Source organism: Salmo salar, chromosome ssa08, assembly GCF_905237065.1.
Source record: "Salmo salar chromosome ssa08, Ssal_v3.1, whole genome shotgun sequence".
In the NCBI taxonomy this organism is placed as follows: Eukaryota; Metazoa; Chordata; class Actinopteri; order Salmoniformes; family Salmonidae; genus Salmo; species Salmo salar.
In genome coordinates this window covers 10,007,503-10,033,080 of record NC_059449.1, presented here as the reverse complement: position 1 = coordinate 10,033,080, position 25,578 = coordinate 10,007,503, and the positions used below count along the sequence as shown (strand labels likewise).

General features: G+C 34.7%; 2 protein-coding genes across 2 annotated transcripts in view; both read right to left on the bottom strand.

The window, feature by feature from the left end:
- The window catches only part of LOC106610113 (uncharacterized), a 58,647-nt gene that overhangs the window by 19,275 nt on the left and 13,794 nt on the right, over window positions 1-25,578 (bottom strand). The gene's annotated exons all lie outside the window — the stretch shown is intronic.
- Window positions 19,075-24,904, bottom strand: LOC106610143 (uncharacterized). The gene is made up of 5 exons (XM_014209319.2): window positions 24,813-24,904; window positions 21,487-23,189; window positions 20,782-20,912; window positions 20,425-20,589; window positions 19,075-19,257 (listed from the first exon to the last, which is right to left on the bottom strand). The coding sequence occupies exons 2-5, from the start codon at window positions 21,767-21,769 to the stop codon at window positions 19,090-19,092; spliced, it is 747 nt and encodes a 248-aa protein (XP_014064794.2). The 5' UTR covers window positions 21,770-23,189; window positions 24,813-24,904; the 3' UTR covers window positions 19,075-19,089.

Sequence of the window (25,578 nt, the reverse complement as noted above, 5' to 3'; positions counted from 1 at the left end):
CGTGTTAGTTAATGTGATACTATACAAACGTGTTAGTTAATGTGATAACATGTTAGTTAATGTGATACTATAAAAACATGTTAGTTAATGTGATACTATACAAACATGTTAGTTAATGTGATACTATACAAACGTGTTAGTTAATGTGATACTATACAAACGTGTTAGTTAATGTGATACTATACAAACGTGTTAGTTAATATGATACTATACAAACGTGTTAGTTAATGTGATACTAGACACACATGTTACTTAATGTGATAACATGTTAGTTAATGTGATACTATAAAAACATGTTAGTTAATGTGATACTATACAAACATGTTAGTTAATGTGATACTAGACACACATGTTATTTAATGTGATAACATGTTAGTTAATGTGATACTATACAAACATGTTAGTTAATGTGATACTATACAAACATGTTAGTTAATGTGATACTAGACACACATGTTATTTAATGTGATAACATGTTAGTTAATGTGATACTATAAAAACATGTTAGTTAATGTGATACTATAAAAACATGTTAGTTAATGTGATACTATACAAACATGTTAGTTAATGTGATACTAGACACACATGTTATTTAATGTGATAACATGTTAGTTAATGTGATACTATACAAACATGTTAGTTAATGTGATACTATACAAAAATGTTAGTTAATGTGATACTATAAAAACATGTTAGTTAATGTGATACTAGACACACATGTTATTTAATGTGATAACATGTTAGTTAATGTGATACTATAAAAACATGTTAGTTAATGTGATACTATACAAACATGTCAGTTAATGTGATACTATACAAACGTGTTAGTTAATGTGATACTATACAAACGTGTTAGTTAATGTGATACTATACAAACGTGTTAGTTAATGTGATACTATACAAACGTGTTAGTTAATGTGATACTATACAAACGTGTTAGTTAATGTGATACTATACAAACGTGTTAGTTAATGTGATACTATACAAACGTGTTAGTTAATGTGATAACATGTTAGTTAATGTGATACTATAAAAACATGTTAGTTAATGTGATACTATACAAACGTGTTAGTTAATGTGATACTGTACAAACGTGTTAGTTAATGTGATACTATAAAAACATGTTAGTTAATGTGATACTATACAAACATGTTAGTTAATGTGATAACATGTTAGTTAATGTGATACTATACAAACATGTTAGTTAATGTGATACTATACAAACGTGTTAGTTAATGTGATACTATACAAACGTGTTAGTTAATGTGATACTATACAAACGTGTTAGTTAATGTGATACTATACAAACGTGTCAGTTAATGTGATACTATACAAACGTGTTAGTTAATGTGATACTATACAAACGTGTTAGTTAATGTGATAACATGTTAGTTAATGTGATACTATACAAACATGTTAGTTATTGTGATACTATACAAACGTGTTAGTTAATGTGATACTATACAAACGTGTTAGTTAATGTGATACTATACAAACGTGTTAGTTAATGTGATACTATAAAAACGTGTTAGTTAATGTGATAACATGTTAGTTAATGTGATACTATACAAACGTGTTAGTTAATGTGATACTATACAAACGTGTTAGTTAATGTGATACTATACAAACGTGTTAGTTAATGTGATACTATACAAACGTGTTAGTTAATGTGATACTATACAAACGTGTTAGTTAATGTGATACTATACAAACATGTTAGTTAATGTGATACTATACAAACATGTTAGTTAATGCGATACTATACAAACATGTTAGTTAATGTGATAACATGTTAGTTAATGTGATAACATGTTAGTTAATGTGATAGTATACAAACGTGTTAGTTAATGTGATACTATACAAACGTGTTAGTTAATGTGATACTATACAAACGTGTTAGTTAATGTGATAACATGTTAGTTAATGTGGTACTATACAAACATGTTAGTTAATGTGATACTATACAAACGTGTTAGTTAATGTGATACTATACAAACGTGTTAGTTAATGTGATACTATACAAACGTGTTAGTTAATGTGATACTATACAAACGTGTTAGTTAATGTGATAACATGTTAGTTAATGTGATAACATGTTAGTTAATGTGATACTATACAAACGTGTTAGTTAATGTGATAACAGAACAGGGCTCCGGGCAGCCGAGCGGAAATGGAGGAAAACTCGCCTCCCTGCGGACCTGGCATCCTTTCACTCCCTCCTCTCTACATTTTCCTCTTCTGTCTCTGCTGCTAAAGCCACTTTCTACCACTCTAAACTCCAAGCATCTGCCTCTAACCCTAGGAAGCTCTTTGCTACCTTCTCCTCCCTCCTGAATCCTCCTCCCCCTCCCCCCCTCCTCCCTCTCTGCGGATGACTTCGTCAACCATTTTGAAAAGAAGGTTGACGACATCCGATCCTCGTTTGCTAAGTCAAACGACACTGCTGGTCCTGCTCACACTGCCCTACCCTGTGCTTTGACCTCTTTCTCCCCTCTCTCTCCAGATGAAATCTCGCGTCTTGTGACGGCCGGCCGCCCAACAACCTGCCCACTTGACCCTATCCCCTCCTCTCTTCTCCAGACCATTTCCGGAGACCTTCTCCCCTACCTCACCTCGCTCATCAACGCATCCCTGACCGCTGGCTACGTCCCTTCCGTCTTCAAGAGAGCGAGAGTTGCACCCCCTTCTGAAAAAAACCTACACTCGATCCCTCCGATGTCAACAACTACAGACCAGTATCCCTTCTTTCCTTTCTCTCCAAAACTCTTGAACGCGCCGTCCTTGGCCAGCTCTCTTGCTATCTCTCTCAGAATGACCTTCTTGATCCTAATCAGTCAGGTTTCAAGACTGGGCATTCAACTGAGACTGCTCTTCTCTGTGTCACGGAGGCTCTCCGCACTGCTAAAGCTAACTCTCTCTCCTCTGCTCTCATCCTTCTAGACCTATCTGCTGCCTTTGATACCGTGAACCATCAGATCCTCCTCTCCACCCTCTCCGAGCTGGGCATCTCCGGCACCGCGCACGCTTGGATTACGTCCTACCTGACAGGTCGCTCCTACCAGGTGGCGTGGCGAGAATCTGTCTCCGCACCACGTGCTCTCACCACTGGTGTCCCCCAGGGCTCTGTTCTTGGCCCACTCCTATTCTCGCTATACACCAAGTCACTTGGCTCTGTCATATCCTCACATGGTCTCTCATATCATTGCTATGCAGATGACACACAATTAATCTTCTCCTTTCCCCCTTCTGACAACCAGGTGGCGAATCGCATCTCTGCATGTCTGGCAGACATATCAGTGTGGATGACGGATCACCACCTCAAGCTGAACCTCGGCAAGACGGAGTTGCTCTTCCTCCCGGGGAAGGACTGCCCGTTCCATGATCTCGCCATCACGGTTGACAACTCCCTTGTGTCCTCCTCCCATAGTGCTAAGAGCCTTGGCGTGACCCTGGACAACACCCTGTCGTTTCTCCACCAACATCAAGGCGGTGACCCGATCCTGTAGGTTCTTGCTCTACAACATTCGCAGAGTACGACCCTGCCTCACACAGGAAGCGGCGCAGGTCCTAATCCAGGCACTTGTCATCTCCCGTCTGGATTATTGCAACTCGCTGTTGGCTGGGCTCCCTGCCTGTGCCATTAAACCCCTACAACTCATCCAGAACGCCGCAGCCCGTCTGGTGTTCAACCTTCCCAAGTTCTCTCACGTCACCCCGCTCCTCCGCTCTCTCCACTGGCTTCCAGTCGAAGCTCGCATCCGCTACAAGACCATGGTGCTTGCCTACGGAGCTGTGAGGGGAACGGCACCTCCGTACCTTCAGGCTCTGATCAGGCCCTACACCCAAACAAGGGCACTCCGTTCATCCACCTCTGGCCTGCTCGCCTCCCTATCTCTGAGGAAGCACAGTTCCCGCTCAGCCCAGTCAAAACTGTTCGCTGCTCTGGCACCCCACTGGTGGAACAAGCTCCCCTCACGACGCCAGGACAGCGGAGTCAATCACCACCTTCCGGAGACACCTGAAACCCCACCTCTTCAAGGAATACCTGGGATAGGATAAAGTAATCCTTCTAACCCCCCCTTAAAAGATTTAGATGCACTATTGTAAAGTGGTTGTTCCACTGGATATTATAAGGTGAATGCACCAATTTGTAAGTCGCTCTGGATAAGAGCGTCTGCTAAATGACTAAAATGTAAATGTAAAATGTAATGTGATACTATACAAACGTGTTAGTTAATGTGATACTATACAAACGTGTTAGTTAATGTGATACTATACAAACGTGTTAGTTAATGTGATACTATACAAACGTGTTAGTTAATGTGATACTATACAAACGTGTTAGTTAATGTGATACTATACAAACGTGTTAGTTAATGTGATACTATACAAACGTGTTAGTTAATGTGATACTATACAAACGTGTTAGTTAATGTGATACTATACAAACGTGTTAGTTAATGTGATACTATACAAACGTGTTAGTTAATGTGATACTATACAAACGTGTTAGTTAATGTGATACTATACAAACGTGTTAGTTAATGTGATAACATGTTAGTTAATGTGATACTATACAAACATGTTAGTTAATGCGATACTATAAAAACATGTTAGTTAATGTGATACTATAAAAACATGTTAGTTAATGTGATACTATACAAACGTGTTAGTTAATGTGATACTATACAAACATGTTACTTAATGTGATACTATACAAACGTGTTAGTTAATGTGATACTATACAAACGTGTTAGTTAATGTGATACTATAAAAACATGTTAGTTAATGTGATAACATGTTAGTTAATGTGATACTATACAAACGTGTTAGTTAATGTGATACTATACAAACGTGTTAGTTAATGTGATACTATACAAACGTGTTAGTTAATGTGATACTATACAAACATGTTAGTTAATGTGATACTATACAAACATGTTAGTTAATGTGATACTATAAAAACGTGTTAGTTAATGTGATACTATAAAAACGTGTTCGTTAATGTGATACTATAAAAACGTGTTAGTTAATGTGATACTATACAAACGTGTTAGTTAATGTGATACTATAAAAACATGTTAGTTAATGTGATAACATGTTAGTTAATGTGATACTATACAAACGTGTTAGTTAATGTGATACTATACAAACATGTTAGTTAATGTGATACTATACAAACGTGTTAGTTAATGTGATACTATACAAACGTGTTAGTTAATGTGATACTATACAAACGTGTTAGTTAATGTGATACTATACAAACGTGTTAGTTAATGTGATACTATACAAACGTGTTAGTTAATGTGATACTATACAAACGTGTTACTTAATGTGATACTATACAAACGTGTTAGTTAATGTGATACTATACAAACGTGTTAGTTAAGGTGATACTATACAAACGTGTTAGTTAATGTGATACTTTACAAACGTGTTAGTTAATGTGATACTATACAAACGTGTTAGTTAATGTGATACTATACAAACGTGTTAGTTAATGTGATAACATGTTACTTAATGTGATACTATACAAACGTGTTAGTTAATGTGATACTATACAAACGTGTTAGTTAATGTGATACTATACAAACGTGTTAGTTAATGTGATACTATACAAACGTGTTAGTTAATGTGATACTATACAAACGTGTTAGTTAAAGTGATACTATACAAACGTGTTAGTTAATGTGATACTATACAAACGTGTTAGTTAATGTGATACTATACAAACGTGTTAGTTAATGTGATAACATGTTAGTTAATGTGATACTATACAAACATGTTAGTTAATGTGATACTATACAAACGTGTTAGTTAATGTGATACTATACAAACGTGTTAGTTAATGTGATACTATACAAACGTGTTAGTTAATGTGATACTATACAAACGTGTTAGTTAATGTGATACTATACAAACGTGTCAGTTAATGTGATACTATACAAACGTGTTAGTTAATGTGATACTATACAAACGTGTTAGTTAATGTGATAACATGTTAGTTAATGTGATACTATACAAACGTGTTAGTTAATGTGATACTATACAAACGTGTTAGTTAATGTGATACTATACAAACGTGTTAGTTAATGTGATACTATACAAACGTGTTAGTTAATGTGATACTATACAAACGTGTTAGTTAATGTGATACTATACAAACGTGTTAGTTAATGTGATACTATACAAACATGTTAGTTAAAGTGATACTATACAAACGTGTTAGTTAATGTGATACTATACAAACGTGTTAGTTAATGTGATACTATACAAACATGTTAGTTAATGTGATACTATACAAACGTGTTAGTTAAGGTGATACTATACAAACGTGTTAGTTAATGTGATACTATACAAACGTGTTAGTTAATGTGATACTATACAAACGTGTTAGTTAATGTGATACTATACAAACGTGTTAGTTAATGTGATAACATGTTAGTTAATGTGATACTATACAAACGTGTTAGTTAATGTGATACTATACAAACGTGTTAGTTAATGTGATACTATACAAACGTGTTAGTTAATGTGATACTATACAAACGTGTTAGTTAATGTGATACTATACAAACGTGTTAGTTAATGTGATACTATACAAACGTGTTAGTTAATGTGATACTATACAAACATGTTAGTTAAAGTGATACTATACAAACGTGTTAGTTAATGTGATACTATACAAACATGTTAGTTAATGTGATAACATGTTAGTTAATGTGATACTATACAAACATGTTAGTTAATGTGATACTATACAAACGTGTTAGTTAATGTGATACTATACAAACGTGTTAGTTAATGTGATACTATACAAACATGTTAGTTAATGTGATACTATACAAACATGTTAGTTAATGTGATACTATAAAAACGTGTTAGTTAATGTGATACTATAAAAACGTGTTCGTTAATGTGATACTATAAAAACGTGTTAGTTAATGTGATACTATACAAACGTGTTAGTTAATGTGATACTATAAAAACATGTTAGTTAATGTGATAACATGTTAGTTAATGTGATACTATACAAACGTGTTAGTTAATGTGATACTATACAAACATGTTAGTTAATGTGATACTATACAAACATGTTAGTTAATGTGATACTATACAAACGTGTTAGTTAATGTGATACTATACAAACGTGTTAGTTAATGTGATACTATACAAACGTGTTACTTAATGTGATACTATACAAACGTGTTAGTTAATGTGATACTATACAAACGTGTTAGTTAAGGTGATACTATACAAACGTGTTAGTTAATGTGATACTATACAAACGTGTTAGTTAATGTGATACTATACAAACGTGTTAGTTAATGTGATACTATACAAACGTGTTAGTTAATGTGATAACATGTTAGTTAATGTGATACTATACAAACATGTTAATGTGATACTATACAAACGTGTTAGTTAATGTGATACTATACAAACGTGTTAGTTAATGTGATACTATACAAACGTGTTAGTTAATGTGATACTATACAAACGTGTTAGTTAATGTGATACTATACAAACGTGTCAGTTAATGTGATACTATACAAACGTGTTAGTTAATGTGATACTATACAAACGTGTTAGTTAATGTGATAACATGTTAGTTAATGTGATACTATACAAACGTGTTAGTTAATGTGATAACATGTTAGTTAATGTGATACTATACAAACATGTTAGTTAATGTGATACTATACTATACAAACGTGTTAGTTAATGTGATACTATACAAACATGTTAGTTAATGTGATACTATACAAACATGTTAGTTAAAGTGATACTATACAAACATGTTAGTTAAAGTGATACTATACAAACGTGTTAGTTAATGTGATACTATACAAACGTGTTAGTTAATGTGATACTATACAAACATGTTAGTTAATGTGATAACATGTTAGTTAATGTGATACTATACAAACATGTTAGTTAATGTGATACTATACAAACGTGTTAGTTAATGTGATACTATACAAACGTGTTAGTTAATGTGATACTATACAAACGTGTTAGTTAATGTGATACTATACAAACGTGTCAGTTAATGTGATACTATACAAACGTGTTAGTTAATGTGATACTATACAAACGTGTTAGTTAATGTGATACTATACAAACGTGTTAGTTAATGTGATACTATACAAACGTGTTAGTTAATGTGATACTATAAAAACATGTTAGTTAATGTGATAACATGTTAGTTAATGTGATACTATACAAACATGTCAGTTAATGTGATACTATACAAACGTGTTAGTTAATGTGATACTATACAAACGTGTTAGTTAATGTGATACTATACAAACGTGTTAGTTAATGTGATACTATACAAACGTGTTAGTTAATGTGATACTGTACAAACGTGTTAGTTAATGTGATACTATAAAAACATGTTAGTTAATGTGATACTATACAAACATGTTAGTTAATGTGATAACATGTTAGTTAATGTGATACTATACAAACATGTTAGTTATTGTGATACTATACAAACGTGTTAGTTAATGTGATACTATACAAACGTGTTAGTTAATGTGATACTATAAAAACGTGTTAGTTAATGTGATAACATGTTAGTTAATGTGATACTATACAAACGTGTTAGTTAATGTGATACTATACAAACGTGTTAGTTAATGTGATACTATACAAACGTGTTAGTTAATGTGATACTATACAAACGTGTTAGTTAATGTGATACTATACAAACGTGTTAGTTAATGTGATAACATGTTAGTTAATGTGATACTATAAAAACATGTTAGTTAATGTGATACTATACAAACATGTTAGTTAATGTGATACTATACAAACGTGTTAGTTAATGTGATACTATACAAACGTGTTAGTTAATGTGATACTATACAAACGTGTTAGTTAATATGATACTATACAAACGTGTTAGTTAATGTGATAACATGTTAGTTAATGTGATACAATACAAACGTGTTAGTTAATGTGATACTAGACACACATGTTACTTAATGTGATAACATGTTAGTTAATGTGATACTATAAAAACATGTTAGTTAATGTGATAGTATACAAACATGTTAGTTAATGTGATACTAGACACACATGTTATTTAATGTGATAACATGTTAGTTAATGTGATACTATACAAACATGTTAGTTAATGTGATACTATACAAACATGTTAGTTAATGTGATACTAGACACACATGTTATTTAATGTGATAACATGTTAGTTAATGTGATACTATAAAAACATGTTAGTTAATGTGATACTATAAAAACATGTTAGTTAATGTGATACTATACAAACATGTTAGTTAATGTGATACTAGACACACATGTTATTTAATGTGATAACATGTTAGTTAATGTGATACTATACAAACATGTTAGTTAATGTGATACTATACAAACATGTTAGTTAATGTGATACTATAAAAACATGTTAGTTAATGTGATACTAGACACACATGTTATTTAATGTGATAACATGTTAGTTAATGTGATACTATAAAAACATGTTAGTTAATGTGATACTATACAAACATGTCAGTTAATGTGATACTATACAAACGTGTTAGTTAATGTGATACTATACAAACGTGTTAGTTAATGTGATACTATACAAACGTGTTAGTTAATGTGATACTATACAAACGTGTTAGTTAATGTGATACTATACAAACGTGTTAGTTAATGTGATACTATACAAACGTGTTAGTTAATGTGATAACATGTTAGTTAATGTGATACTATAAAAACATGTTAGTTAATGTGATACTATACAAACGTGTTAGTTAATGTGATACTGTACAAACGTGTTAGTTAATGTGATACTATAAAAACATGTTAGTTAATGTGATACTATACAAACATGTTAGTTAATGTGATAACATGTTAGTTAATGTGATACTATACAAACATGTTAGTTAATGTGATACTATACAAACGTGTTAGTTAATGTGATACTATACAAACGTGTTAGTTAATGTGATACTATACAAACGTGTTAGTTAATGTGATACTATACAAACGTGTCAGTTAATGTGATACTATACAAACGTGTTAGTTAATGTGATACTATACAAACGTGTTAGTTAATGTGATAACATGTTAGTTAATGTGATACTATACAAACATGTTAGTTATTGTGATACTATACAAACGTGTTAGTTAATGTGATACTATACAAACGTGTTAGTTAATGTGATACTATACAAACGTGTTAGTTAATGTGATACTATAAAAACGTGTTAGTTAATGTGATAACATGTTAGTTAATGTGATACTATACAAACGTGTTAGTTAATGTGATACTATACAAACGTGTTAGTTAATGTGATACTATACAAACGTGTTAGTTAATGTGATACTATACAAACGTGTTAGTTAATGTGATACTATACAAACGTGTTAGTTAATGTGATACTATACAAACGTGTTAGTTAATGTGATACTATACAAACATGTTAGTTAATGCGATACTATACAAACATGTTAGTTAATGTGATAACATGTTAGTTAATGTGATAACATGTTAGTTAATGTGATAACATGTTAGTTAATGTGATACTATACAAACGTGTTAGTTAATGTGATACTATACAAACGTGTTAGTTAATGTGATACTATACAAACGTGTTAGTTAATGTGATAACATGTTAGTTAATGTGGTACTATACAAACATGTTAGTTAATGTGATACTATACAAACGTGTTAGTTAATGTGATACTATACAAACGTGTTAGTTAATGTGATACTATACAAACGTGTTAGTTAATGTGATACTATACAAACGTGTTAGTTAATGTGATACTATACAAACGTGTTAGTTAATGTGATAACATGTTAGTTAATGTGATAACATGTTAGTTAATGTGATACTATACAAACATGTTAGTTAATGCGATACTATACAAACATGTTAGTTAATGTGATAACATGTTAGTTAATGTGATAACATGTTAGTTAATGTGATAGTATACAAACGTGTTAGTTAATGTGATACTATACAAACGTGTTAGTTAATGTGATACTATACAAACGTGTTAGTTAATGTGATAACATGTTAGTTAATGTGGTACTATACAAACATGTTAGTTAATGTGATACTATACAAACGTGTTAGTTAATGTGATACTATACAAACGTGTTAGTTAATGTGATACTATACAAACGTGTTAGTTAATGTGATACTATACAAACGTGTTAGTTAATGTGATAACATGTTAGTTAATGTGATAACATGTTAGTTAATGTGATACTATACAAACGTGTTAGTTAATGTGATAACAGAACAGGGCTCCGGGCAGCCGAGCGGAAATGGAGGAAAACTCGCCTCCCTGCGGACCTGGCATCCTTTCACTCCCTCCTCTCTACATTTTCCTCTTCTGTCTCTGCTGCTAAAGCCACTTTCTACCACTCTAAACTCCAAGCATCTGCCTCTAACCCTAGGAAGCTCTTTGCTACCTTCTCCTCCCTCCTGAATCCTCCTCCCCCTCCCCCCTCCTCCCTCTCTGCGGATGACTTCGTCAACCATTTTGAAAAGAAGGTTGACGACATCCGATCCTCGTTTGCTAAGTCAAACGACACTGCTGGTCCTGCTCACACTGCCCTACCCTGTGCTTTGACCTCTTTCTCCCCTCTCTCTCCAGATGAAATCTCGCGTCTTGTGACGGCCGGCCGCCCAACAACCTGCCCACTTGACCCTATCCCCTCCTCTCTTCTCCAGACCATTTCCGGAGACCTTCTCCCCTACCTCACCTCGCTCATCAACGCATCCCTGACCGCTGGCTACGTCCCTTCCGTCTTCAAGAGAGCGAGAGTTGCACCCCTTCTGAAAAAACCTACACTCGATCCCTCCGATGTCAACAACTACAGACCAGTATCCCTTCTTTCCTTTCTCTCCAAAACTCTTGAACGCGCCGTCCTTGGCCAGCTCTCTTGCTATCTCTCTCAGAATTACCTTCTTGATCCTAATCAGTCAGGTTTCAAGACTGGGCATTCAACTGAGACTGCTCTTCTCTGTGTCACGGAGGCTCTCCGCACTGCTAAAGCTAACTCTCTCTCCTCTGCTCTCATCCTTCTAGACCTATCTGCTGCCTTTGATACCGTGAACCATCAGATCCTCCTCTCCACCCTCTCCGAGCTGGGCATCTCCGGCACCGCGCACGCTTGGATTACGTCCTACCTGACAGGTCGCTCCTACCAGGTGGCGTGGCGAGAATCTGTCTCCGCACCACGTGCTCTCACCACTGGTGTCCCCCAGGGCTCTGTTCTTGGCCCACTCCTATTCTCGCTATACACCAAGTCACTTGGCTCTGTCATATCCTCACATGGTCTCTCATATCATTGCTATGCAGATGACACACAATTAATCTTCTCCTTTCCCCCTTCTGACAACCAGGTGGCGAATCGCATCTCTGCATGTCTGGCAGACATATCAGTGTGGATGACGGATCACCACCTCAAGCTGAACCTCGGCAAGACGGAGTTGCTCTTCCTCCCGGGGAAGGACTGCCCGTTCCATGATCTCGCCATCACGGTTGACAACTCCCTTGTGTCCTCCTCCCATAGTGCTAAGAGCCTTGGCGTGACCCTGGACAACACCCTGTCGTTCTCCACCAACATCAAGGCGGTGACCCGATCCTGTAGGTTCTTGCTCTACAACATTCGCAGAGTACGACCCTGCCTCACACAGGAAGCGGCGCAGGTCCTAATCCAGGCACTTGTCATCTCCCGTCTGGATTATTGCAACTCGCTGTTGGCTGGGCTCCCTGCCTGTGCCATTAAACCCCTACAACTCATCCAGAACGCCGCAGCCCGTCTGGTGTTCAACCTTCCCAAGTTCTCTCACGTCACCCCGCTCCTCCGCTCTCTCCACTGGCTTCCAGTCGAAGCTCGCATCCGCTACAAGACCATGGTGCTTGCCTACGGAGCTGTGAGGGGAACGGCACCTCCGTACCTTCAGGCTCTGATCAGGCCCTACACCCAAACAAGGGCACTCCGTTCATCCACCTCTGGCCTGCTCGCCTCCCTATCTCTGAGGAAGCACAGTTCCCGCTCAGCCCAGTCAAAACTGTTCGCTGCTCTGGCACCCCAATGGTGGAACAAGCTCCCTCACGACGCCAGGACAGCGGAGTCAATCACCACCTTCCGGAGACACCTGAAACCCCACCTCTTCAAGGAATACCTGGGATAGGATAAAGTAATCCTTCTAACCCCCCCTTAAAAGATTTAGATGCACTATTGTAAAGTGGTTGTTCCACTGGATATTATAAGGTGAATGCACCAATTTGTAAGTCGCTCTGGATAAGAGCGTCTGCTAAATGACTAAAATGTAAATGTAAAATGTAATGTGATACTATACAAACGTGTTAGTTAATGTGATACTATACAAACGTGTTAGTTAATGTGATACTATACAAACGTGTTAGTTAATGTGATACTATACAAACGTGTTAGTTAATGTGATACTATACAAACATGTTAGTTAATGTGATACTATACAAACGTGTTAGTTAATGTGATACTATACAAACGTGTTAGTTAATGTGATACTATACAAACGTGTTAGTTAATGTGATACTATACAAACGTGTTAGTTAATGTGATACTATACAAACGTGTTAGTTAATGTGATACTATACAAACGTGTTAGTTAATGTGATACTATACAAACGTGTTAGTTAATGTGATACTATACAAACGTGTTAGTTAATGTGATAACATGTTAGTTAATGTGATACTATACAAACGTGTTAGTTAATGCGATACTATAAAAACATGTTAGTTAATGTGATACTAGACACACATGTTAGTTAATGTGATACTATAAAAACATGTTAGTTAATGTGATACTATACAAACGTGTTAGTTAATGTGATACTATACAAACATGTTACTTAATGTGATACTATACAAACGTGTTAGTTAATGTGATACTATACAAACGTGTTAGTTAATGTGATACTATAAAAACATGTTGGTTAATGTGATAACATGTTAGTTAATGTGATACTATACAAACGTGTTAGTTAATGTGATACTATACAAACGTGTTAGTTAATGTGATACTATACAAACGTGTTAGTTAATGTGATACTATACAAACATGTTAGTTAATGTGATACTATACAAACATGTTAGTTAATGTGATACTATAAAAACGTGTTAGTTAATGTGATACTATAAAAACGTGTTCGTTAATGTGATACTATAAAAACGTGTTAGTTAATGTGATACTATACAAACGTGTTAGTTAATGTGATACTATAAAAACATGTTAGTTAATGGGATAACATGTTAGTTAATGTGATACTATACAAACGTGTTAGTTAATGTGATACTATACAAACATGTTAGTTAATGTGATACTATACAAACGTGTTAGTTAATGTGATACTATACAAACGTGTTAGTTAATGTGATACTATACAAACGTGTTAGTTAATGTGATACTATACAAACGTGTTAGTTAATGTGATACTATACAAACGTGTTACTTAATGTGATACTATACAAACGTGTTAGTTAATGTGATACTATACAAACGCGTTAGTTAATGTGATACTATACAAACGTGTTAGTTAATATGATACTATACAAACGTGTTAGTTAATGTGATAACATGTTAGTTAATGTGATACAATACAAACGTGTTAGTTAATGTGATACTAGACACACATGTTACTTAATGTGATAACATGTTAGTTAATGTGATACTATAAAAACATGTTAGTTAATGTGATACTATACAAACATGTTAGTTAATGTGATACTAGACACACATGTTATTTAATGTGATAACATGTTAGTTAATGTGATACTATAAAAACATGTTAGTTAATGTGATACTATACAAACATGTTAGTTAATGTGATACTAGACACACATGTTATTTAATGTGATAACATGTTAGTTAATGTGATACTATACAAACATGTTAGTTCATGTGATACTATACAAACATGTTAGTTAATGTGATACTATAAAAACATGTTAGTTAATGTGATACTAGACACATGTTATTTAATGTGATAACATGTTAGTTAATGTGATACTATAAAAACATGTTAGTTAATGTGATACTATACAAACATGTCAGTTAATGTGATACTATACAAACGTGTTAGTTAATGTGATACTATACAAACGTGTTAGTTAATGTGATACTATACAAACGTGTTAGTTAATGTATTACTATACAAACGTGTTAGTTAATGTGATACTATACAAACGTGTTAGTTAATGTGATACTATACAAACGTGTTAGTTAATGTGATAACATGTTAGTTAATGTGATACTATAAAAACATGTTAGTTAATGTGATACTATACAAACGTGTTAGTTAATGTGATACTATACAAACGTGTTAGTTAATGTGATACTATACAAACGTGTTAGTTAATGTGATACTATACAAACGTGTTAGTTAATGTGATACTATACAAACGTGTTAGTTAATATGATACTATACAAACGTGTTAGTTAATGTGATAACATGTTAGTTAATGTGATACAATACAAACGTGTTAGTTAATGTGATACTATACAAACATGTTAGTTAATGTGATACTAGACACACATGTTACTTAATGTGATAACATGTTAGTTAATGTGATACTATAAAAACATGTTAGTTAATGTGATACTATACAAACATGTTAGTTAATGTGATACTAGACACACATGTTATTTAATGTGATAACATGTTAGTTAATGTGATACTATACAAACATGTTAGTTAATGTGATACTATACAAACATGTTAGTTAATGTGATACTATAAAAACATGTTAGTTAATGTGATACTAGACACACATGTTAGTTAATGTGATACTATACAAACGTGTTAGTTAATGTGATACTATAAAAACGAGTTAGTTAATGTGATTCTATAAAAACGAGTTAGTTAATGTGATAACATGTTAGTTAATGTGATACTATACAAACGTGTTAGTTAATGTGATACTATACAAACATGTTAGTTAATGTGATACTATACAAACGTGTTAGTTAATGTGATACTATACAAACGTGTTAGTTAATGTGATACTATACAAACGTGTTACTTAATGTGATACTATACAAAGGTGTTAGTTAATGTGATACTATACAAAGGTGTTAGTTAATGTGATACTATACAAACGTGTTAGTTAATGTGATACTATACAAACGTGTTAGTTAATGTGATACTATACAAACGTGTTAGTTAATGTGATACTATACAAACGTGTTAGTTAATGTGATAACATGTTAGTTAATGCGATACTATAAAAACATGTTAGTTAATGTGATACTAGACACACATGTTAGTTAATGTGATAACATGTTAGTTAATGTGATACTATACAAACGTGTTAGTTAATGTGATACTATACAAACGTGTTAGTTAATGTGATACTATACAAACGTGTTAGTTAATGTGATACTATACAAACGTGTTAGTTAATGTGATACTATACAAACGTGTTAGTTAATGTGATACTATACAAACGTGTTAGTTAATGTGATACTATACAAACGTGTTAGTTAATGTGATACTATACAAACGTGTTAGTTAATGTGATACTATACAAACGTGTTAGTTAATGTGATACTATACAAACATGTTAGTTAATGTGATACTATACAAACATGTTAGTTAATGTGATACTATAAAAACATGTTAGTTAATGTGATACTATAAAAACATGTTAGTTAATGTGATACTATACAAACATGTTAGTTAATGTGATACTATACAAACGTGTTAGTTAATGTGATACTATACAAACGTGTTAGTTAATGTGATACTATACAAACATGTTAGTTAATGTGATACTATAAAAACATGTTAGTTAATGTGATACTATACAAACATGTTAGTTAATGTGATACTATACAAACGTGTTAGTTAATGTGATAACATGTTAGTTAATGTGATACTATACAAACGTGTTAGTTAATGTGATACTATACAAACGTGTTAGTTAATGTGATACTATACAAACGTGTTAGTTAATGTGATACTATACAAACGTGTTAGTTAATGTGATACTATACAAACGTGTTAGTTAATGTGATACTATACAAACGTGTTAGTTAATGTGATACTATACAAACGTGTTAGTTAATGTGATACTATACAAACGTGTTAGTTAATGTGATACTATACAAACGTGTTAGTTAATGTGATACTATACAAACGTGTTAGTTAATGTGATACTATACAAACGTGTTAGTTAATGTGACACTATACAAACGTGTTAGTTAATGTGATACTATACAAACGTGTTAGTTAATGTGATACTATACAAACGTGTTAGTTAATGTGATACTATACAAACATGTTAGTTAATGTGATACTATACAAACGTGTTAGTTAATGTGATACTATACAAACGTGTTAGTTAATATGATACTATACAAACGTGTTAGTTAATGTGATAACATGTTAGTTAATGTGATACAATACAAACGTGTTAGTTAATGTGATACTATACAAACATGTTAGTTAATGTGATACTATAAAAACGTGTTAGTTAATATGATACTATACAAACGTGTTAGTTAATGTGATAACATGTTAGTTAATGTGATACTATACAAACATGTTAGTTAATGTGATACTATAAAAACATGTTAGTTAATGTGATACTAGACACACATGTTATTTAATGTGATAACATGTTAGTTAATTTGATACTATACAAACGTGTTAGTTAATGTGATACTATACAAACATGTTAGTTAATGTGATACTATAAAAACGTGTTAGTTAATATGATACTATACAAACGTGTTAGTTAATGTGATAACATGTTAGTTAATGTGATACTATACAAACATGTTAGTTAATGTGATACTATAAAAACATGTTATTTAATGTGATAACATGTTAGTTAATGTGATACTATAAAAACATGTTAGTTAATGTGATACTATAAAAACATGTTAGTTAATGTGATACTAGACACACATGTTATTTAATGTGATAATATGTTAGTTAATGTGATACTATAAAAACATGTTAGTTAATGTGATACTATACACACATGTTATTTAATGTGATAACATGTTAGTTAATGTGATACTATACAAACATGTTATTTAATGTGATACTATACTAACATGTTAGTTAATGTGATACTATACAAACGTGTTAGTTAATGTGATAACATGTTAGTTAATGTGATACTATACAAACATGTTAGTTAATGTGATACTATACAAACATGTTAGTTAATGTGATACTATACAAACATGTTAGTTAATGTGATACTATACAAACATGTTAGTTAATGTGATACTATACAAACGTGTTAGTTAATGTGATACTATACAAACGTGTTAGTTAATGTGATAACATGTTAGTTAATGTGATACTATACAAACGTGTTAGTTAATGTGATACTATACAAACATGTTAGTTAATGTGATACTAGACACACATGTTATTTAATGTGATAACATGTTAGTTAATGTGATACTATAAAAACATGTTAGTTAATGTGATACTAGACACACATGTTATTTAATGTGATAACATGTTAGTTAATGTGATACTATAAAAACATGTTAGTTAATGTGATACTATACAAACATGTTAGTTAATGTGATACTATACACACATGTTATTTAATGTGATAACATGTTAGTTAATGTGATACTATACAAACATGTTAGTTAATGTGATACTATACAAACATGTTATTTAATGTGATAACATGTTAGTTAATGTGATACTATACAAACGTGTTAGTTAATACTATACAAACGTGTTAGTTAATGTGATACTATACAAACATGTTAGTTAATGTGATACTCTACAAACATGTTAGTTAATGTGATACTATACAAACATGTTAGTTAATGTGATACTCTACAAACATGTTAGTTAATGTGATACTCTACAAACATGTTAGTTAATGTGATTACTTGACACGCTTTAAAATGGTTTGATAATTCAGGCATGGTCCCACCCTTTTGACAAAATTAATCAAGACCTGGGCCCGTTTCTACAAAGAGTCTTAGTAAGAGTGCTGATCGAGGATCAAAATTACTACTCTGAGAGGCTTTGTGGATATGGGCCCTGACGTAATACCATACAGACAGTAGTTCACAGTGGGCTCACCTCAGTGAGACTGTGTGTGGTCCTGTGATGCTCAGCTGGTTCCTCTGTGGGTTCAGGAGGAGGTGTAGTCTGGTTGTCCTCCATGACCATGGTCCCCTCAGGGTTCCTCAGACCCTCCTCCTTTACCAGCAGCACCTGTGGACACTCCTCCTCCTGGAAGAGAGAGGTGATTCAGATTACACAGATATACACTCCCTTGGGTACGTAACACACACACACACACACAGAGATAATAAATACACATTCAACATGGAGTGTTTACCCATCCCCAATATGTTTGAGTCCTATACTGTAGTTACAGAATGACTTCATTGTTGTTAAACCCATCATGGTGGACATAAATATGATGTGGGTAAATATAAGTCAGCTATGAAAAGTCAAAAGTCATTAGACAAACCTTAAACTATTTTGAAGTGTACAGTAGGTATTTGTTAGTGTGTAGGTAATATTTAGTAGGCCTTAAGTGTGTATTGATTATGAAGCACTCGAGAGTATGCAGTCAATAAAAGTCTTAGAATGAAAAGTCCCATTTTCTGTTTATTAAACAAGTGTTAAATACACCATATGAAAACCATCAACAACAACAACAAAAATCAACATGAACGTGATAAATTGCATTAATTTTCTCATGAAAAGTCTATTGGAGGGGGAAAAATTAAGTAGTTGAATGGAGGTAATGAAATAGGCATTTGTGAACATCACACTACACATCTTTATTTTAAATAAAAAAATCAAGAAAACCCTTGAATGAGTAGGTGTCCAAAATGTTGACTGGTACTGTGTAGAAACACACACGCATGTATATGCCTTATATACTGTATCACCCAATATCTGGATGCAATATTCTACCCAGGAACATTCAACACTGAAATCTGTGGATATTTTTGCTGACAATAATGAAAATGTATCTTTGACTTTAATGCAGGGCATGCTCTAAACCATTCCTGAGTGGAATGGTTACTTTCTATGTTATTGAGTGGAATGGTTTTTCTGCTGGTGTATCCTGAGGTATCTCCTCTCTGAGAACCTCTTCCCACAATGCGTACAGGCGAACGGCCTGTACGCCTGTTGCCAGGGTCCATCTCTGTAGCGTAAGAACAAGACAGGTCATCACCTCCAGTGTCTAACGTGTCACCATCTCCACAGTAATGAACCGTTCTCTGGCTTTGGTGAAATACCGGTAAATACTCTGAGCTGGGAGCAGGAGGACAGCCCAGTGGCCCCAGCCTCTCTGAGTCTGATCCGTGGTCAGATCCTGTATGTAAGAGCCTGTGTGTTACAGTTAAAATCTCTGTGTCTGTCTCTCGCCATTCCACTGACCTCCGTGATGCTGCGTTGGGTCCTGGGCGGCGCTGGGACGGTGGTGGGGTCCTCAGTGGCTTCATGGGCCACTCCAGTCTGGATGTCTCTGCTGTGCTGTGGGTCCTCCTCTCCTTCAGACCTCTCCAGCTTCACCCCAGGAACTGCAGCCTCTGCATCTGCAGACTGACACAAGAAGAGAGGAGGTTATTACCGGCACAAGTCTAATTGGATAACAATGTTGTAGGAAAGTCTCACAAGCTCCCTAATGGCAGATAAATGAGGATGTAAGCAAGTGAATAGCTGAGGGGAGCCTTTCTGAAATATACTGGCCACATTTGTTGGACTGTAATTTTTATGTAATACTATTACACTAACCTCTATCACGATAACATCCTGGGTTGAGGTTCCACTCCCCTCATCAACAGTGATTGGTTGGTCATCTCTCCATGTATTGTGTCCCGCCGGCTTCACAAAGCTCCTGTGGCCTCCAGTGAGATGTCCTTCACCTGAGAGAGTGATTGGGGGAAAAGAGGTGGTTAGGTTAGCTACTGTCAATGCTATATTGTACACTATTGTTACTGTCTAGAATTGGCAAGGATGTAAGGTAACACTTCTCATAACTTCTTGATATACTATTTATTGATCAATGTATTAAGTTTCATGCATCAAACTGTTTTTAATTAGTAAATAATAGGACAAGCAGTAAATCAAATATCTGGTTAGAATATGATATTTTGTCTTTATGTAAGATAGCTAAGTAATTCAGGGAACTCTTCCATACTATCAAAAACCGACCGAGACCCAATTCTAGTTAACACAGAGTTTCCAAGACTTGGTCCTAAGAGATGCACTTTTTTTTTTTCACCAACACTACAAAGCTGATTTAAATTATCAAAGCTTGATAATTATTTGACTATTTGTATCAGATGTGTAGTACTAGGGCAACAAAAACAAAACCTGCACCCTTTAGAGTCTGGAGGACCGAGTTTGGGAAATGCTGAGTTAACACATCTAAAGTCACACATGCGCATAGGAGAACGGGCGACAGGCCCCGCAGCCTCCGTCTTCTGCAAAATGTACCTCTAGCCATTCCTCTGTTTCGGTTGAGGATCTTGACACTACTGGGACGACTGGCGAGGACGCGCTCTCGCATTGTCCTTTCTGCGCGCTCCCGTGCCACTTTCAGATCGAGTAGCTGCAGTTTCCTCCGCAATGAGCTGTTTTCTTTCCGGCTTTGAGTTATTTCCAAACGAAACACTGCATAGTCGTCGTCTACGAGTTTACAGATCTCTGCCACGGCTGCATTCGCTAGCACCTCCATAATGGAGGCTATTTGAGTGTGAAAAACCATGCAGTTAGCCATTGTTAGCAGCTAGCTAGCATTACCTAGGTAACATCGATCAACCAAGTCCTGTCTCCAACGAGAATTGAACACTACCTGGGAAAAGTATGTGATGCTGTTCATTTAAATGTCACGAGTTCCACGGTTTTAATAAACGTCTTAATAAAAACGCTAACGTGGAAATGGTTGTTAGTCACTGTTCACTTCCGTTTAAACTGAAGAGAAATGATCTTATTGGGTGGCGTCATAGCGCAAAGGGTGTGGTTTGAATAACGGTACTGTTTTTACGTTACGCATCAAATCTCATATGATCAGTGTCTTTCAAGCTGAGAGCAAACTTGTTCAGAAAGAGCAGCGAGTTAGCAAAAATAGAGTAGAAAAGAATAGAATCACCTCAGTAAGGTAAATATTCATCTGTCCGAGTTCTGTTTAGTAGACTGCTTCTATCTCTACAAGTTACAACAAAATATACACAACATTTGGAATTGTTAAATTATGATTTTAAAATACCTACCCAGGTAGCTAGCTAGCACTCACATGGCTAACTTGTGTGCTGTCATGAGGGACGCCCAACAATATTACTTTTTTCTATGTATTGAGAACGCTTGGGAGCAGGCAATGTTGAAAAGTAATCTTTAGACATGTAAGTATGCGCCCGCAACCCATATTCTCCGCAAAATGCTCTCATGGTCAACAGAGCTGATCATGTCATGGACATCAGACAAACAGCAGCAATACACAATTGCATATCTATTGTTTTGTAACTAATTACAGAATACATATCACTTATACACTTCACAATAATTAGTAAAGCCTGAGTCACCTTAGAAGCTTAGACATAAGAGAATGTACATGAAAACAGCATACAATAAGTGTACTGGACAATATATTGCTGCCCCTGCATTAGCATTATCAATGACAATGTGTTCAGAATTGTATGTATTGATCAGACAATTATTTGATAATTTACAATTGGCCAGCATAGCTGATATATTGAGCAACATGAACACTCATGAGAAATAAAGGTGAAAAATAATGGTGAGACAACTGACAAACAGTGTGCAGGAACCCATTGACTCGTACACATTTTCTTACACTCATCTCCTGTCCGAATGCTTGAAAAAACAATACAAAGTAATGTGATATCACCTAAAAGTGAATAAGTTATGCTTTAGGAAATGCAAATAACTACAGAGATTGATGGGGAGGGGAGGGCAGCGGGAGAGGTGGAGGACCCATGTACCCCACTTCAATCAATCAGGCTTCAGTCACCCCCAAGATTGAAGCGGGAGACAAATCCAGCCATGGCCTCCTCCTTGTCAGGCCTCTCACACTGGGCAGATGGGTCCTGGGATGGACAGCTCGCACAGCTTCCTCACATACGGCGCTGGATCAAGGGTGATCTTGTTGAAGAGGAGATCCAGGAGCCTGTCTCCATAGCCTGTAATGTTTTTGAAAAGGGAAATGTTTGTTAAATGGGTAGTGTGAGAGGAAAAATTGCAAGATTATGTTATTTTATTTGACAGAATATAGTATTCTTAACTATGTGTGTGTGTGTGTGTGTGTGTGTGTGTGTGTGTGTGTTCTACTGAGGATGGGCCTCTGGGAGATAACACTGACAGGAGATATACGATGTCTTTTGGGTGATGAAACCTAAAGAGCATTCCAGAGCATGGGTTAATGTTTCTGTTCTATACCATACTAGGGAGAGATGGTTCCAGTTAAATTATAAATGAAAGTGAAATTATAAGATATCATATATTTGAGGTAAGACTAAAAAAGTATGAGTTATGCTATTAATTTGTTGATGTAGTGATCTATACCCATTCTACAATGTGTTTTCTGGTGTTTTTGGTGTTTGATATAGATATTACTGAGTTGGACCAAGCCATTAAACAAATGCCTATAGGTAAATCTCCTGGACCGGATGGCCTGACTCCTGAATTCTATCGACATGTTTGGCCTGATATTAGAGAGTTATTGCTTTTGGTCTACAAAGAGGGTATTGCTAATGCTATCTTACCTCCTCCTTTGAGACAGGGACTAATAGTTCTTATACCCAAACCAAAGAAGGACACTCTTTACCTGGACAATTGGAAACCAATCACATTGTTGGCAACTGACTATAAATTATTAGCCAATGTCTATGCCAATAGGCTGAAAAAAGACCTTGGTGATATAATCAGTGAAACTCAATCAGCCTTCATTAAAATTAAAAATAACATTTTAAAAAGTAAATTCTGTCATATTTAGATTTGTTTGGAGGAATAAAACGTATTGTATTCAGAATCACAATGAGTGAAAGGCTATGATCGTGGAGGTTTACAGGCTATTGATTTTGAGTCGTTAGTGGGAGCTTTTAAGATCCCCTGTTGGGGATCTTATCCCGATATCGGGATTCATTGTCAAGAGACCACGGCGGGAAATTCAAAAACTGCAAGAATCTAATAATTTCAATTTCTCAAACAATCAACTATTTCTCACAATTTGAAAGATAAACATCTCCTAAATCCAACCACATTGTCCGATTTCAAAGAGGCTTTACGGCGAAAGCATAAAGTTAGGTTATGTTAGGAGAGTACATTGAAAATAGCTGTGTGTAATGTTTTGTCAATTCAAACACAGGCGTCACCATAAGCGGATAACCAGCTAGAATTATACACCAACCTTTGACAATCTTCCTCAGATGACACTCCTAAGACATTATGTTACACAATACATGCATTTTTTGTTCCATCAAGTTGATATTTATATCCAAAAACAGCATTTTACCGAAGCGGTGAAAATCAGATTTTTTTTCTCTCAAATGCTTCCGGTGAACAACGTTACAAATCACAAAATTACTATTCGATAACATTGGTAAATTATATTATTGTCATTCAAATATTCATAGTTTAACATTTCGTAAATGCTACTGCAATGCCAGATTTCAAAATAACTTTACTGGGAAATCACAATTTGCAATAAACCGGGTGCTGTGCTAAGAACAATAGGCTAGGCTATACAGGTTAGCACCATATGTAACCATGTAATATCAAAATTACTATTGTCAATATTCCCTTACCTTTGATTATCTTCATCCATTGGCACTTCTAGAAATCCCAGGTCCACTACAAATGTGGTTTCTTTTGACAAAGTTCATAATTGATGTCCAAATAACTCCAAGTTGTTCCATGTTGTTAGCGCTTCGGTGGCTACTCAAAAGTAGCGCGGGGGGGGGGGGATTCACGGCGAAAAGTAAAAAAAAAATCTATTTACATTGTTCAAACATGTCAAACGTTGTTTAGCATCAATCTTTAGAGCCATTTTTAACGTGAAACATCAGTAATGTTTCAACCCGACCTCTCCTGTGTCTTGAAAAACGTCTTTGAAAAATGTATCGCATCACATGATTGCGCAGGTGCAGCCAATAATGAAGTGACGACATCCCAGGGAGGTCAACTTCTCTTCATTGCCATCCGGTCTCTGTTCATCATAGACGCTTCAAACAACTTTATAAAGATCGTTGACATCTAGTGGAAGCCGTAGGAGTTGCGAAATGAATCCTTTCTCACTATGGTATCTATAAAACAATGACACTAAATAGTACAGTCACAAAATTCAATTTTTTTTTAAATCTATTTTTCACAGGTTTTTGCCTGCAATATGAGTTTTGTTATACTTACAGACACCATTCAAACTGTTTTAGAAAATTCAGAGTGTTTTCTATCCGAATGTGTTAATAATATGCATATCCTAGCTTCTGAGTTGGTGTAGGAGGCAGTTAAAAATGGGCACATATTTTTTTTCAAAATTTCTCAATACTGCCCCCGAGCCTCAACAGGTTAAAT

Bases quoted from the DNA above. Each gene is read 5' to 3' on its own strand.
- LOC106610143 (XM_014209319.2), bottom strand. From the start codon at position 21,769: ATGGCTAACTGCATGGTTTTTCACACTCAAATAGCCTCCATTATGGAG. The intron at 20,913-21,486 runs GTACATTTTGCA...TCACTCTCTCAG, and splicing joins AAACAGAGGAATGGCTAGAG to GTGAAGGACATCTCACTGGA. The intron at 19,258-20,424 runs GTCAGTGGAATG...TCTCTCTTCCAG, and splicing joins CCCAACGCAGCATCACGGAG to GAGGAGGAGTGTCCACAGGT.